Source organism: Echinops telfairi, unplaced genomic scaffold, assembly GCF_000313985.2.
Source record: "Echinops telfairi isolate 266 unplaced genomic scaffold, ASM31398v2 ScPeMD7_6;HRSCAF=24_1, whole genome shotgun sequence".
NCBI classification, from domain to species: domain Eukaryota; kingdom Metazoa; phylum Chordata; class Mammalia; order Afrosoricida; family Tenrecidae; genus Echinops; species Echinops telfairi.
The window spans coordinates 18,999,623-19,017,582 of record NW_022103903.1 but is presented as its reverse complement, the minus strand read 5'-3'; the positions used below and the strand labels follow the sequence as shown (position 1 = coordinate 19,017,582).

At 43.2% G+C, this 17,960-nt stretch overlaps 1 protein-coding gene across 1 annotated transcript in view; it reads right to left on the bottom strand.

The window, feature by feature from the left end:
- Positions 1-17,960, bottom strand: part of CRYBG3 (crystallin beta-gamma domain containing 3) — a 151,064-nt gene that overhangs the window by 70,647 nt on the left and 62,457 nt on the right. Inside the window, exons 4-8 of the mRNA XM_045286223.1 lie at positions 6,194-11,345; positions 5,224-6,093; positions 3,687-3,731; positions 3,346-3,461; positions 2,210-2,357 (exon numbers count right to left, since the gene is read on the bottom strand). Coding sequence (XP_045142158.1) covers positions 2,210-2,357; positions 3,346-3,461; positions 3,687-3,731; positions 5,224-6,093; positions 6,194-11,345 — 6,331 coding nt within the window. The remainder of the gene's footprint in view (positions 1-2,209; positions 2,358-3,345; positions 3,462-3,686; positions 3,732-5,223; positions 6,094-6,193; positions 11,346-17,960) is intronic.

The following is a 17,960-nucleotide window of genomic DNA, read 5'->3' as shown; positions in this document are numbered from 1 at the left end:
TTTGTGCATGCAGGGTCATGAATAAAATTTCTCATATCGCACAGTAAGGTGACTCATCAGTCTCTCTCTTGGACTTTCATCGATTTCATACGAACGCCCTCAACCCCTATGCCTCTAAATCACTGAAGCATTTCTTTTCCTTTTTATACTGGAAGATCTTCCGCATCTTAATATTAAATAATATTTTCTAAGCAGGAGTTGTGATGACATAGCGGGTAATTAGTTGAGCTGTTATCCCCCATGTCGGCAGTTCAAATCCACCGACCACTCCAAAAGTGAAAAATGAGGCTCATTCCACACCCATAAAATAAAATAAAAAGAATTATAATTACAGAAACCGTAGGGATCTCAACAAGCTGATAATGCTGCCTCTAAAGATGCCCAGGGCTATATATAAACTTTGGATATCCAAATGGATTTTGAGCTCACACTTAATTGTACCCCCAGTCTAAGAACAATTAGGCTTTGGGATGTGGCCCTGTACAATAGTTAGCTTCATGAAGGGATCACTGAAGATATGGGTGCTGTAGCTAAGGGTGGTGACTATAGCAGATTGTATCTGACTATCAGAAAAAAATGATGTCTGGGATCTTAAAGGCTTTTCTTAAAACAAACAGCCTAAATTGTTTCCTCCCCGCTCCCACTACCATGACTCGAATTCGATCTTGCAAGTCTGGCTAGACCAGAGGAGGTACACTGGTACAGATAGGAACTGAAAATACAGGGAATCCAGGACGGATGAGCCCTATAGGACCAGTGGTGTGAGTGGCAAAACAGGGAGGGTAAAGGGAGAATGGGTAGGAAAGAGGGAACCGATTACATGGAACTGTGTGTGACCTCCTCCCTGGGGGACAGACAACCGAAAAGTGGATGAAGGGAGACGTCGGACAGGGCAAGATATGACAAAATACCCATTTATAAACTATCGAGGGCTCATGTGGGAGGGGGGAGCGGGGAGCGGGGAGGGAGGGGAGAAATGAGGACCTAATGTCGGGGGTTTAAATGGAGAGAAAATGTTTTGAGAAACGATGTACAAATGCACTTTACACAATTGATGTGTGTATGGATTGGGATAACAGTTGTATGAGCCCCTAATAAAATGTTAAAAAACAAAAAACAAACAGCCATCTAGTTAGATGTCAGTTAAGTCCACACAGAAAGAGCACACCAGCCCATGTGATACAAAGACTGTAAATAACAAAACCAGAGGAGGGAATTGTATTAGAACTTAAATTCTGAGCATTTGGTTTGGATGGCAGTGAAAGACCAGAATTCTTTTGTGGAAACCACACTCGGATTAAGGCCCCATAAATTCCCTCGGACCACTGGAGCAGATGTGAATAGTACTGTCTTCAGACAGAGTGCACTGGGAAGTGGAATACTGCAGATATCTAGTTGGGTTAAATTCTGTCATATCATCATTTGTTTTCCTTTTTGACCAAGTTTTAATTTCTTCTAGTCTCTGTTATCTTCTGCTTTCTTTTGGACTGAGGCTTTTCTTGAGTTTTATTTTGTTGTCCTTGTTGGGTTTTTTGCATGATTTTCTTCATAAGAAATCCAGGATAGGTCATCCAGAGACCATAACTAGAGTAATAGTTCCTTAGGGTGATGATGGCTGGGGGTGGTGGTGGGGGGGTGTCAAGGGGGAACTAATAATAATGGGTACAATAGTGAAGAATATGTTCTAAAATTGATGGTGGTGATGATTACATAACTCTATTTAAGCTACTCAATTGTTAAAAAAATATTTTCTGAAAGAAAATTCTAAGGATCAATTCCACCCTTACCCCATAAGTTTATTTTTAACTGAAATTGACTGCATAGCAAGGAAAATCAGATCTATAACCAAACTTAATGAAAGCATAAAGGTAACACTTCCTCTTCTTCGCCATCTACACCTGATCACAATATAGTTGGAAATTGCAGCTTTTTCCTAAGGATTCCTAGATGCTATGCAGCTATACTACTGAAATATATGCATGCATGCATAAATAAAGCACATCATCTACCATGTCACTATGGAAACTTATTGGGCATGTGTTTTAGGTTTTCATTTCCTCTAATACTTCATATGTATTAATTCAAAATACTATCGGCAACTTGATTACAAACGTTAATAAAAATCAGCGCATGGCGAGACTATACGAGACTTATCTACATCAAACAAAACAAAACCAACGGCAAAAGACAAAGACAACAGTTCTCGTACCTTTAAGACCCGCTTGATAGAACCCAATACAAAGTTCCTTTCTGGATGTTTGCGGCTCTGAGGAATCCAGTCGCGGTTGAACACTGTTTCCCCTTCTTCTAACGCACATTTCTGACCTTGGAAATGGGGCTTTTCATACAAAATCCAACTGGACAGACATAAAAGCAGCAATCTTCTTAGTTTTTCTCAGAAATGAGTCATTTGTCATACAATAACGGACACTTAGTAATTCACAGACCATCTTATTGACCTAAATGCGGAGCACTGGGCTGTTCCTCATTGTTAACATATACACTATTTTTTAAAACAAGGCTACATGCTAATTTAGAAGTGTGTAGACTTGGAAATAAAAATAGTTTCTAAAAATAGCACAGACAGGATACATATATGAAATGTATATGCACTTTATATATGTCCTAAACATGATCATTATATATTAAAAACCCCAGATTAACAACTACAGATTATACTTCAACCCTGGTTTTCCTATTTCTGGACAAATGATCGCACAAGATCGCACAACGGCTGTGCCAGTCTGCTTACAGCATGAATACTTACCAGCAGCTAACATAAAACTGAACAAAGAAATTCTGGCTCCAGCAAACGCACAAGGCCTGGTCCATCAGAATACATGAAGCTTCCCTCATTTTCAGACCACACAAAGCATCCTTCAGTCCTTGAGCATGTCAGTCATACAAATGGCTATAACTCTGCGGCCTTCACATTCCTCAGCATCCCACCAATTCGGAACTTGATTTCAATGCTACGCCTGTCTCACTCGACTGGAGCCTTCAACTCCACTTTACACTGGGTTAACAAATGAGACCAGGGAAGAACACTTCTGCTGTCACATCCATCCTACTAATAATGCAGTTCCACAATGGTATTGACTGTGTATAATATGTCTTGCTACTTACTGCTGGCTCTAAGCACTACAAACAACATATTTTTGGCCATGAAAATAAAGAAAACAATTCAGTTCAGTTACAAAATTCTGAGGATGCTTCAAAATACTCTGTCAAAAACTAAAGGAAGGAAAATGTGCCTTTAATAAAGACACAAAACAAAAGAGCAAAAAACTTAAAACATACTTAATATCAGAAAATAAGCTAAAAACAATGTAACAGATTTCTTACCAGCCCCTCACAACTTTTATCAGTACGCCATTTGGAAAGGACCATGATGTAGCATCGGGAACATTACCGTAGATTTCTTGTTTACATTTACATCCACAGAGATCATAGATGACCATCTGCAATACATAGTGAGAAGGCACAGAAGAGCACATTTTAAGAATGCATTTATAATTTCAAAATGTTCTGGAACAGAGAAAATAACTGAAATACACAAAAGCATACATTTAACTTCAGATGCTAAATCCTGAGCAAAGTAATCATTTTCTCAGTCAGTTAAGATTATTTATCTCACAACTGCTTTGCACATTTTATCTTTGCCTACCTGAGAAACTGAAGCTTACCTTCCCAGGTCTTGGGATACACCTCAGGGTATGCTTGTCAACATTCTGAAATGATACAAGTGGAAGAAGTAAACCATAGGATTCACCAGTGGAAAAATGCATGTAGTTCACTTTGTTAGCAACCTGAAACCCATTTCACTGCATGATTACTTTGTGCTATTATGTACAGAATGCTTCTCTAGGCACTGCCTGTGACAGGAAGGGAAATCGTGTTTTCCTCCTCATCTCAGGGGAAACACGAGACACACTCACATGACTCTTCTAAGTAGAGAAGGGAGGGACACACACACACACACACACACACACACACCATCCAAGAAAATAGCAGGTTATAAAGAGTCAAAGGGAAGGGTGCCCATGTCAAGACAAAATAACACAGGGAACTCCAGAAGAGATTTCCCCAAGGGAAATAGGAACTCAGTAATTTTAAAATCTGTGGCAGAGTGGTGGGGAGTGAAGAGAAAACCAGGAAGAGAACCATATTCAGGGAAAGGATGTGGGTAGGAAACACAGTGTTTAACCAAAAGGCATGGAGACCAAGTTGGATCAATAGATCTCGAGAGAGTCGTACCTGCTGGATTTGGTAAGTAAAGGGGAAACACTGAAGAGCCTTGTGAGGCAGTGTTACTGCACCTGACTGCTAGTCGAACAGCTCACAGTTCAAGCCCAGCAGCCAGCACACAGAAGATCAGTGGGGCTGTCTGCTGCCGCCCCGATTACAGCCTTGGACGCCAGATGGGGGGCAGTTCTGCTCTGTCCTACTGGGGTCATTGTGAGGTGGAAAAGACTCAATAGAAGTAAAGGTTTTTTAGTTGTTTGCTTGTATGTTTGTCTGTTTAGGAGAAATTTTAATTTATTTTCACATCTCATTATTTCTATTAGAATGACTTTGCAAATGTTTGGTTATGAAGTGATTATTTGCTATCCAGGCTTTTCAAAATAAAGGTAGAACTCTAGAGAATCCCGGGAAGAAATTTCATGATCTGGGGAATGCTCGAAAGGGAAAACTCATACGCATTTTCGACAGTCGACATTGAAGTATTTGTAAATCAAGGCAACACTGCAACGGAGTTGCCTCTGGCATGGGCCCATTCTAGTGCCATTCATCACGTCTCCGCCTCTTTTTCTGCGCATTCGGCTTTCACTGCCCTCCTACCTACCAAGAAACAACAGGGTCTCCTCAAGGGGGACACTGGGGCCAAGCAAATACAGAATTTTACCCAACAAAAACCTTCTCATGTGCGAACCAGAAAAGCAACATTTCTCCATATAGAGGGCTTTGAGGCATGCTGACATCACTTAAATCTCTGAAAACAAAATACAGCAGAGGACTGATGCCTCTGAAACCCTCATCTAGTTTTTTTTCTTTCTGTTCTAGTCCTGCTAAAATACACGAGTTTTGAGACACTTCATCTAAAGAAGGCTGACTTTTCTTGAGAAACAACATTTACACAACCCTTAAACACTGGTTTTCGTAATCTTTTAGATCATTTCATGTTCCAAAGTTCTACCTCACATGTGAATCAAAATTCCTTACCTCTGTGAATAATCGGGATGGGTTGTCTTGAATAGAAGTCTTTGATATGGGTTCCTGAAAAATCCCACTAAATCTGGCTCCTTTTTCCGAGGAGTGGGTTTTGGAAGTCTGCAAATACTGATGATAGGCGCTCTTGAGAGAAGAATGCAGTTTAGAAGTAAGGTCTGATTTTTGTAGAAAGGAAGCTTTTTCTGGCCAAGGACCAATTTGCATATTGGAGGTAGTAGGTTCATTTGACGCTGTGTATGAGTTAATGGTAATTTCAGTCCTTTCCTGGTCATCTTCGGGGGAAAAGGAAGTCGGGTAATCTGGCAACTGGAAGGGAGCGAGTTCTCTCCTTTGAGGTCTCAGATGTCCTTTATGCACAAGTTCTTCCCCCGCTTCCTCCTCTTCCCCATCCCTCTCTGCCCCCTGTCCTTCTTCATCAAAGTCCATCTTTAAACGCTCGGACACTGACTGGAGAAGGGATAGAACAGAAGAGGGCTGGTTTGTGCTCTCCCTCGATTTTGTGGCACCATGGTGACCAGGTGAGACCTCACTGGACAGAATGTCCTCCTGAGAGCTGTCATCCTCATAGATGGGAGACAGAGCTAAGGGATAAATCTTGTACCTCTTGGCCTCCACCGACAGGAACATTTCTGAATTGTCACTCTCGAATGTCTCACCCAACTTAGTATCCTTTTCAAAATGATGAACGAGGTCAGTTCTACTCTCAGACCTTTCACATGTCAAGACAGGCATACTGTCAGCAGACACGTCGGGAAACACGAGTGAGGGCGTTCTCCTGACATCTGCAGACGCGTAGTATGTGTCCTCCTCTTGGAGGGGCTCTTCATACAATATAGTAAAAGATGGATTCTCTGGTGTGTCCTGGGAAACAAAGGCCAGGTTAGAATGCTCCTTCTCACTGCGACCGCCTCGATCGGTCTTGCTGCATAATAAAAAGTTACATTCATTTGTCTAGACTTACCATGGTCTCCTCTTGTTGAAAATCAGGCACTCCCAAGGCTGGGTAGCCTTCATAATCCTTACTTAAGGTAGGTGATTCATAGCCCCCAAAATGCGACGTAAACCGTTTGTCACCAGCTATCAAGCTCGCCTTTACTGCAGTGGGCTCTTCCTCCATTTCTCCAACCATCGCTTGCAGCACCTTTTCAGCTTCAAAATCAGGAGGCAGCATGGCCTCTGAGGGTGTCAGTTTCAATTCTAGACCTGCTCCAAATGGTTGATCAATGTTTGACATGGAAGATAATGCTCCATGCTTCCCACTATTCCCAGCAGAATCTTTTGGGGGTGTTCTTTCCATTTCTCTCACAGGGAGCTCGGGCCCAATCGTCTCTTCGCCATCCCTCTTACATGCTGACTTCACATCTGAAAAGGCAGAGGCAGGTTCGGCCTCTCTGTGCGCGTCCTTCACATCTCCCATAAAAGGTAACACTTGGAGGTTCCCAGCAGCCCCCACTGCAGCCTCCTTTGGGTAGGGACTTCCCATTTCCAACCCGACCTCAGTAGCCACCTCCCATTTGCCACTATCTTCTTCCACATCCTGTGGGCCAATGTCTTCTCTTTCTGATGTAACAGGCACCCCCTCCGTCACTGCAGGGTCTCCTTTCACATCCCTTGGGCGGATCTTTCCCACTTCGAATGGCACAGGTGTAGGTGTAACCGCTGTGGTTTTCAGCATCCTCTCGGCATCCTGCTGGCAGAGCCTTCCCACTTCGGACATGTTGTCAACGTCCGCTTCGGCAACCTGCTGGCAGAGAGCGCCCGTTTCTAAAGGCACAGGCAGCACTGCTGTGTTTTCAGAACTCCCCTCTGTCTCCTTTTGGTAGGTAGTTCCCACTTCTTGCCTAACGGGTGCTATTTCGTTCTTACCGATATCCCCCTCGGCATGTTTCTGGTAAATCATTTCCATTTCTAAAGAAACAGGCATCACCTCCGTCTTGGCAATATCCCCTTCGGCATCCTTTTGGCAAATATCTTCCATTTCTAGCGTAACAGGTCTCACCTCAGGCTTCCCTGACATCACCTCACACAGAGCGGGCATCCCCTGAATATTGCCGGCAGCCCCTGAAGGATCTGCTTTGCAAGCATGTTCCAACTCAAGGATGACAGGTACCCCTTCGTTTTTCTCAACACGGCTCTCAGCGTCCACTTGGCAGATTTCCCCCATGTGAAAAATGTCAGCTCTTAGCTCCGTTTTTGTGCTGGCAAGCTCAGCATCATTTTTCGGCGGCTTTCCCATTCCTAACATAGCAGGGGCTGCCTCCAGGTTCAGAATATGCAAACCGGCATCCTTTCTGTTTGCCTTCCCCATCTCTAACATGGGAGGTACCAGTTCAATTGTCCCCATGCTCACTTCCGGGTCCTTTTTGTGCACTTTCCCTACTTCTGGCAGTGCTGCGTGTGTGCTCTTACTAGTGTGTCCTGGCACATGTTTACCAGCCACACATACTCGGCTGTCAGAGAAGCTGCTCTTGGACGTGCCAGGGGCAGCGTGGGGCTCATCGTTCACAACTGGAGGCCACTGGAAGTTTAACACAAGCGTTCTTGGGTCTGTCCTTGTTTTGTGATTATCCACACTCTCTAGTACACTTTTCTCTTTGAGAAGCAAGTGGGTTTTCACTGCATCGTCTAACTCTTCACGGGGCACGTCCTCCGTGAGTAAACCCGCCCCCGACCCGTGCACGTTGGTACTATCAGGATACCCTATTTCCTCTCCAGCACATGGGGTTTTTTGGTAAGGAACAAGTTCTCTCCCTTTAATAGATTCTGCGTCACTAACAAAGTTACTTACAGACAAGAATCTACTCAATACTTTATTTTCTTTACTTTCAGGTGTGCTTTGGTTTTCTGCCTGCTCTGCTACTAGGAACTCCCTAGCTCTGTTATCGGGCTGAATGCTATCACTATTCAGAATTTTTGAAGTACTAGCCTGAAGTTCAGAATCCCAGGTATCCTCAATATCATCAAAAGTGTCATTTGTCAAATTTTCTTGGGCTGAATAAAGAATTTCACCAACTAATTCCCTCGCTTGATCTTCTAACAAACAAGGCACCTCCATGCCACCAGAATGAAAAAGAACACTCTTCTCACCACCTGTAGGGGCGACACTGGCCTTCTCTTCCCCTTTGCCTTCTGACATGTTGTCCAGGCCCTGCTTTCCCAAACGCTCTTTCTGTTGAATCCCCGCTGGAGTCCCTTCTTCCGATGGGTTTCCCTCAAGGTTGCCTTTGAGGGGATCTGGATTCACTATCCCCTCCGCGGCTCTATGTCCCTGGTGAATGCCAGCAGTGGGTGTGGACTTCAGTCCGTCTCGAACAGAGCTGAAAATCTCATCAATGAACTTATCAGCCTTTGTAAGTACAGCACCTCTGGGATCCAAACGTCGGTCATGTGCCCTTCCCCTTGCTTCTGCGTGCCCAGCAGCGGCCTCAGAACACTGCTGGTGGGGGCTGTTAACTGACGCTGGAGCCCCAGCAACTGCTCTAGCAGCTCCTGCTTCCACGGGGCTGTCACACAGGACAGCAGCAGCTGGGGTGTCGAGAGACAGCTTCTCGGGATGAATCCCCAAATGTTCCTGAACTGGGCTTCCTTCTGCCCCGGTTGGTAAAGATGTTTCACATTCCAAATAAGAGCTATCAGGGGATAGCAGGTTTGGTAAGGGGGCATCTTCAGGTAAGAGGTCTATGGTAACTTTGTGAGAGTCCTTAGTTTTTAGCTCACATGCACTTGTAACCAGGCGAGTCTCTTCAGGGTTACCAGAGGAAGAAGATACGCTATCAACACACCTGCAGAGAAAGCCCGAATTCGCTTTCTCCCTGCAAGGTGAGGCTTTCTGTTTCGATCTCAGCCCAGAAGGCACATTAGGAAAGCTCAAATCCTCAGAGGCAATGGCATTTCCCCCCAAACTGACATCAGAACCGAGGCAAGCAGCATTTGTATTTGTCCTCGTGGTCTCTTGGAAATTGGGGGAAACACTGATTAAGTTGAGTTCGGCCATTTCTGAGAGTCCAGAAGTCTTTTTGGTCCCATGAATATCGGAAACGTCACACACAATGCGAGGGTTAGTTTCATAAGTTGGGGCCATTTGCCTGGTCACCTTTTCATCATGATCAGGAAGAAAGGGAGTACCTGGAGGAACCCTTAAAGCATCTACCTTTGTCTCCTGTCGACCCTGACAGCTGGGCCACGGTGGTCCAACTTCCCGATTCTCTTGAGGGCCCAAATCTCTACATTTCTCCTTCATCTCATGATCCAAGGATTGAAAACATTTGTCTGAAGAAGCTAATTCTGACAAAATGTTCTTTGCTGGCACACCTGCACTTTCAGACATAGAAGCAGCAGCTTCATCCTGCGAAAGGCTTCTGGGCTTTGTTTGAGACACACAATTCTCTGGTGGGCCTTTAGTTTTCCTTTCTCCAGAACATGACTCAACAGAAACACCCTTCTGAACATCCACCTCAGCTTCTGCTAACGTTTTGGCAAGCTTTGCTTTATTAGGTCTTTGAGATGAAACTGAAGTGGGGTCCTTCGAGAGGCTTCCAGTCTCACAGCTCAATGGGTCCACTCCAGTTAAGTGGACACCACTGCTTTCAGGCCCTAGTGGAACCTGGCGACCTTCATCAGAGTCAAAAATGACAGGTGCATGCTGATGGTGGCGAGAAGGGTTTCTCCCGTGTGCGAGTTCAACATGGTCTGCCATATGTTCTCCGTGACGCTGACAAGAGACATCAGAAGTGTTGGTCTCCTCCGTTTCAATGGGCACCGAAGAACCCTCGTCCTTTAAAGCAGTCGTCTCTGACTTGCTCAGCACGCCAACTCCAGAAACAAAGGTAGGAAGTGAAGTATTAAAATTTACTTTTTTACAGTCCCAGGTAAGAGATAGTTCAGCATCTGGTGACACTTTGGCTTGTTGAGGACTCTCAGAGTCAAGAGAAGATTCTGAAGTGTAATTTCGATTAACTTCAAAAGTCAAATCAGGTGCTATCTTATTTTCTAAGCCCGCTACAACTGCTGCATCACGGACACATTTTAAAGAGGGAGAGTCCTTCTGATTTATTCTCTCAGTCTGAAGAGTTGGGTCATGTGCCCTAAAATCAAGCTTTTTTGTTTCTCTTGCAAACAGCTGGTCAGTGTCTTCGGGTAATGACTCATTTGTACTTTGGGGCGCTTTTACGTTACCTGAAACAGTTGGGGGTTCTTGCCTGACTTCGGTAACAGCTAAATCTATTTGAGAGTCTTGGGTAGTAGACTGGTTTCCTTCATTTACACATTCTGTGTCTGTCACAACATGTCCCTGGAGAACAACGGTGCTGATGTGACTGGCAGCCAGCTTTGACGAGCTATCCACGGGTTGTGTGTTAGAACACTTACTCTCTGGCAACTGCTGCTCTGCGTGCCTAATTGATTTATTTGGAATTGGCAAGTTTGTACTTTCCTGGTTGGTAGTGTCACTCCCCTCAGCTTTACCATAAGAGAAGGCAGAAGTCGCAGGGCTCTGAGGTGCCACGTGTTCGCCTTTGTGTACCCATGTCCCATCACTCATCATAGTGTTTTCTGCTGAAGCTCGCTTCTGAAAATCTGGACGGCAAGGAACGTTGCTGCTGTTACTTCCTGCAAGCAAAGTGGAACCTACCAAATTTCTGTCAGCCTGAGAGACTGGGACACAGCTTATCCACTGCTCTGAGTCATATGCTCCAACAGTGGAGCTGGATTTAGTCAGAGGAGGTGACCTACTTCTCTCGGGGCTCCCAGAACCACTTTCATTGAAAACGTCCTGGGAAGCAGCAGGATTTTGCAGTTCTGGGTAGTTTGACAGATGACTTTCTGTGCTGAGATTTATTTTGTGACAGTCGGAGTCTTCTAACAGGCTTCCGTGCCAATGTCCTTTCATAGACGAGTCCATATGAGTTGATGACAGTGATGGAGCTATCCCAAGCCCAATCGCACTTCCGGGGCCAGGGTGTCTGCTTGGACTGGGGTCAGGACTTTCATTTTCTCCACCCAGGGGATTCACAGGATCCAGAGAAGTCTGTTTTTTAAAATATTTCCTAATTTGCCTGGGGCCCTGATACGTTGCATATGTTACTGAAGGCCTCTCCGGTTTATCATCACTTTGTCTGTAAAAAGGAATCAGCATGAGATAGCATTAGTGACACTTAACAATGATACCCCAAACTGTGATAGAGTAGTCTATCTTTCAAATACTACTTCACTTAACATTCACTAATTCCCCTAAGGAATCTTAGAATGTGCAGGTCATCCAATCTTTATTTTTGAAAGAAAAAAAAAATCTGGCAGGCAGCAGCACATCACTGTCAAGAACACAGAGAGGACGCCTGAGCTCTGCAGCACTCTTACCAGACTGCGTTTCATGAAGAGAATGGGGGCCAAGGGGTCCAAGGTGTGGGTTCTACTTCTATCTCAACGCAGCATCTATCTGACTCAGAGAAACCACAAAGCCTTTTGCCCTCCTACTGGTACCCCAAGATTATGGCTACCCACTACAGTGATTCCTCCGCCATAGTAGAGCATCAAAGGGAGCTTTGACTCTCAGGTGTGACTGTGAACAGCCACGTTTTGTCAATAAATGGGGACGTGTTAAAGGAAAACAGCCGGCCAAATGACTAGCCCAGTGTAAGGGCTCTGTAAATATTTGCTAATAAAATAAATGGCAGAACTGCCTTAAAATTTCTCTCTTTTGCTAATTTCTTCAAATAATTTGTGTAATGCGTAGTCAACTGTTTGGGAAATTCAGAAATCAGAACGGATTTCTACATAGAGTGGAGCATCAACACCAGCAAAAAGAAGCCGGCTTTCTTAGAAGAAAGAGGAGTTGCCACACTACACCACGGTCCTGTTAACACGTGGCAGTCATTTTCCTTCCATTCCAGCTTTGGAAACCCTTCTGTCCTCTAAGATGCAACTCACAAATTATGTTGCAAACCCATCCCAGGACCCTTGTATTACCAAGAGAGGCACCTGAGGCTCTGATTTGGGGAGGCAGAAAGACAACTGCGCATTTGCCACATTAAGCTACAGCAAAGATCTATGCACTCATTTCATCTCACAACAGTTTGGCAGCTATTTGAGGGAAGGCATTACATTATGCTTTAATCATCTTTGTATCTATAAGTGCTCAACACAAGATATGGCAAATTTTATATTTTTTATAACTTTCATGAATTAATGAACGACTGACTAAAGCAATGCTACTGAATGGTAAATATTTCCAACTAGCATTTTAGCTATAACTATGGCACAACAGTGTTTTACATTTGGAATTTTCTTATATTTTAGTGTCCTGATTATAAACATGTATGGTGAAAGAATTAGATGTGTGTTCTTAAGTTGTTTTTTTTAATTAAACATGCCTTAAACCAAAACACTACTATATAATCACATGGACAAAGAAATCCTGTTGTTAATATTCCAATATCTAAAAACTACCTATTCTTCCCAAACAGATGACAGTAACATCAAGAAAGTTGTTTGCCTACATAATAAAACAGAAAGAATTCCTTTGACATAAAAATCTGCATCAAATGTGGCACTTATGTACTTCTTGAACATTAGCTGAAATAATTCATTTCAACATACATAAATAACTACTGGTGTTTGAACTCTTAGCACACCACGATTTTAGAAAACCCTACTAGTTACTGTGCATTATAAAGCGGGTACGAGAGATGTAGAGAAAAGCTGTGCTTTCCAAATGTAGTTTTAGCTGCTACAACGTTTCAGATTAGATCTAAGATTGTCATAACGTCAGAGGTTAGGAAAGGCATAACCTATAGACATAAGTAAGCGAAGAAAAGGGCACATGGCTAAATTAATGTTGCTGGTGAAATCTATTGAAATACAGAAGGTCGTGAGAAAATACAAGATCCCTTTTCAGCAATAAATACAGGTCCAAAAGTCTGAGTAAATGATAACAGGGTTTATAGGATTTTTTTTTTCTTATAGTGCTTTTAATCTTATATCTACAACACCAGGAAACAGGCTGTAATGTTTTTATCCATTCCCTCCCTACTCTAACAGATCAGCAAAACACTTTTGACAATACAAGTAGTATTCATAATGTCATCAGATATAGGAAATGAGAAATAAGATAAGGATCAGAATTTTACAACTTGATGGCAATGGAACTGGTTTTGGGTTAATTATAAATGTAGGTTTCTTACCACAAATTCCCTCTTCACTGGGCTTCATACATTATCTTTTATTATTTTCAGAATGCAATTTTCATTGAAAATAGTTTTAATAAAATGAAAGCCACAGAGAAAAGTCCCCTAGAATTCAACTCATAAGAATGTTGCCTTTTGATAGCTCTGGAATCCTTTTTTTTTTTTTGTGGAGGGAGGGGTTGATCACTGCTTTCCTATTTTTTTTAAGGCTCTCCAGGTACTTTCAACTAAACTAATGAAATAGTTTTATATGAAATGTAAAAGACCCATCATGGAGGTACAACTTTTAAGCAAGTGGCTCCTAAGGAAAGGCTGGTAACAAACACCAGGCAATATGCTTCCCTAAAGAAAACCCTATTGGGCAGTTCTATTTTGTCCCTTGGGTCACTCGGAGTAAGGGACTGACTTGATGGAACGCAACGACAATAAGAAATTGCAGGAGAGTGACTTTTTCCCAACATCCTGAATCCTATGACTACCTCCTCGGTAAATCTGAACTAGTTTACATGTTAAACTAGACCATCGCCCACGACTTCGGGGTGGAAATGTTTTATGCCTGTAAAGTATGCATCCTTTACACTACATTATCATGTTGAAAATATGCAACATCAAAAGATGGAACCTGAGTCTTAAGTATAATAATTAGTTCCTTCAGGTACTGAAGAGCTACACTCCCACTTTTTAAAAAGTTAGTTATTCTAGTATAGCTATTTTCTACATCTGTTTTTCAGATTGCTGAGACACCATAATTGGATAGCACTAATAATATAAAATTGATTTCTAATGTTATGCTCTTCTCTACTAGAAAATACAGAGAAGCTGAACAATACAAGGAGTCTTCAAAAAATAAACAGAAAATCCTTATAATGAAAACTGCAAGAATTTCAAATGTTTTTGTACCAAAAGGACTCATACTAACATGCCCAAACAGGATCTAGTCTGAGGCACTCAGAAGGATAGATATCAGCTTCAAAACAGCCCCATCAGAGCAACATGAATTAACACTAAAATTGAATCTTGAACACAAATTAAATTTATGGTGAAGCTAGGTAGAAGAATGGTGAAATCATTGATACTTTACAAAAAGTTTATGGGGACAGTACCCCAAAGAAATGAGCAGCTTACGAACGGGTAACTTGTTTGAAGAAGGGACATGATGATGTTGGAGATGAAGCCTCCAGTGGCCGACTATCCCCATCAATTAGCCTTGTTGATGCTCTCATTGAAAAGATTAAAAGCAGGACAAGAAATAGCCATACCACAGATATCTCCACAAACTGACTGAAAAAGCTGAGAAAACTTTCAACTGACAGGTGCCCAAACAGTTTCACCCAAATCAGCAACAAGCAGCTGATCTCTCCGTGGAAATAATCAAATAGGATCACATTCCTCAAGTACTTCTCGGAAGAACTCGGCCGAGAGTGAGACATGGTTTTACAAAGCACAAAGAAATGGCTTCCAGGAGGTGGACGTGATCCAAAGCAAAAGCGGAACTATCAGGAAAAAAGGTCCTGGCAGCAGTTTTCTGGGATGCACAAGAAAGCTGCTTGTTGATTTTCCAGAAGGCCCAAGAATGATAACATCTACTTATTATGCGAGTGTTTAAAAAAAAGTTAGCCACAGCTTTAACAGAAAAATGCCCAGGAAAGTTTCAACAGAGTCCTTCCCCAGGCAGTGCCCCGGCACACCCCTCTCCTCTATCATGGGTGCTTCTGTGTGAGTTCCAGTGGGAAACCACTGTAGGCATCCAACTGACAATAATCATTTGTCGCCTTCTGACTTGGTTTAGCTGGCTGGTCTTCAAAAAACTTTCAAGGGTACCCATTTTAGTTAAAACATTAAAAAGACAACATTAACATAGTTCAATTCCCAGGACACTCCTTTCTTTAGGGATGAACTAAATGGCTGGTGGTCTCATTTCTTTCAAAAGTGCCTTCTCAATGGAGCTTATAGTGAGAAATAAAATTCATATTTTAACATTTTTTACCTTTTAATTCCATTTTTCCATAAACTTTTAAAAAGTCCTCACCTGTAACTTTAAAAGTGAAGAAATGTTTAAAGGTACATTTTTAAGAAGTCATGTATTTGGTATGTACTGTATATCCATCACAATGCATTATACACCATGGCTGTATGCATTTTAGCCAAAGACATAACTACCCAAAAGAAAAAGAAAGAACAGAAAAGTAAATGCAAAAGGGGCACGGGAAAAAACTACTGTATACAAACACTCCAGGGGTGAGGCACAGGTAGTACGACAAGGGCCAGACCAAATCCAGGGATACATATGGTACCCAACTAAAAAGGTGGGGGGGAGGGAAGAAAGGGGGAACAAAAAAAGATGTGTGGCAGGTGAATAGGGCACTGACCCACCCAAGGGGAGGGTATTGTTTGTGCCTCCACAGGAAAAGAGGGACCAGACTTAAAGCCAGTGGGATGAATGCAGCATGCCGGCAAGGAGTGGGGAGCCAGTGGAGGGGCCTTAGGGCTCAGCCCCCATACCAGCTACATGGACAACTTCCCCTCCTCCCAGAAGAATTTAGAGGACAGCACTGAAGCTGCAGCTAGGGGAGAGGGACATGTCTGATGAGAGCAAATGGGAGCACTTAGGAAGAGGAACAGAGAGTGGAGCACATCCTGGCCCACCAGGCCTGGAGGACGATATCCCTGAACAGCCACTGCACAGAGTGGACTATATGGCTGATTCCCCTAGGAGACACGCCGTCCCTTGCTGGCCCAGGGCCCTAAGGGGAACAACACTGGAGACTCAGTGTCCAGACTGGCCCGGACTGACCCCGTGACACTGAAGCAAACCACTAAAGGCGTGCGGCAGAGCAACCGTGAGAGCAGAGCAGGGAGCACCTGAGGGAGTACAAAAGACAGACTCTGGGGCCAGAGCGTGGCACCCCATCGGACCTGACTGAAGGGCACGCCTAGAGATCAAAAATCAGACCTTGATCTATTTACAGGTTTTTCTTTCTTTTTAAAATATTATTTTATTTTAATTAATTCTTTTATGCGTCAGTATTTTTCCTTTTTGTAGTCATCGCTGTGTTTTCATTTGTTGCCTATCTTGCTATGGCTTGATTTTCGGTGCATATTATTATCTCTACAGATCTATCTAGATAAGATAGGCTGGAAGAATAGTCTGAAGGAGAAAACGGGACCAATGGTTCCGGGGGGACACGGGAGAGGGTGAGGCGGGGGTAAGGAGGTGGTACTGACCAGCCCAGGGACGGGAGCAACAAGTGATCCAAAATCAGTGGCAAGGAGGGTGTGAGAGGCCTGGTAGGGATTCAGCAAGGGTAATGTAACCAAGAGAAATTACTGAAACCCAAATGAAAGCTGAGCATGATAGTGGGACAAGAGGAAAGTAAAAGGAAACAGAGGAAAGAACTAGGTGGCAAAAGGTATTTATAGAGGTCTAGATACTGGCATGTACATATGTAAATCTATAGGAGGGTGGGGAAATGGATCTACGTGCATATATTTATAGGTTTAGTATGAAGACAGCAGATGGGCCTCCACTCAAGAATTTTACTCAATGCAAGAACATGTTCTATTAAATTGGAATTCCATGATGCACACCTCCCTGACACGACTGCTGAAGATAAATATGTGCATAAGTAAATGTGGTGAAGAAAGCTGATGGTGCCCAGCTATCAAAAGATATAGTGCCTGGTGTCTTAAAAGCTTGAAGATAAACAAGCGGCCATCTAGCTGAGAAGCAACAAAGCCCACATGGAAGAAGCACACCAGCCTGTGTGATCACAAGGTGTCAAAGAAATCAAGTATCAAGCATCAAAGAACAAAAAAAACATGTCATTGTAAATGAGGGTGAGTGCAGAGTGGGGACTGAAAGCCCATCGGTAGGCAGAAGGACACCTCCTTACTGAAGGGTTGTGGGGAGATGAGATAGGGTGAAATGTAGTAACAATGAAACATATAACTTTCCTCTAGTTCCTAAATGCTTCCTCCCCTCCCCCCCATCATGATCCAAATTCTACCTTACAAATCTGGCTAGACCAGAGGATGTACATTGGTACAGATAGGAATTGGAAACACAAGGACTCCAGGACAGATGACCCCTTCAGGACCAGTGGTGAGAGTGGTGATGCCTGGAGGGTGGAGAGAATGTGGGGTGGAAAGGGGGAACAGAATACAAGAATCTACGTATAGCCTCCTCCCTGGGGGATGGGCAGCAAAGAAGAGGGCGGAGGGAGACACTGGACAGTGTAACAAATGACAAAATAATTTACGAATTATGAAGGGTTCATGAGGGAGGGGGCATTGAGGAGGGAGGGGGGAAAATGAGGAGCCAATATTAAGGGCTCAAGTAGAGGGCAAAAGTTTTGAGAATGATGATGGCAACAAACATACATATGTGCTTGACACAATGGATGTATGTATGGATTGTGATAAGAATTGTACGAGCCCCCAATAAAATGATTTTAAAAATTAAAAGCTAAAAAAAAAAAGACAGAACTACCCATCATGTAAAGGTTTATTAAGCCTCCAGGTGCTACACACATGCAGCTGTTCTCTTTC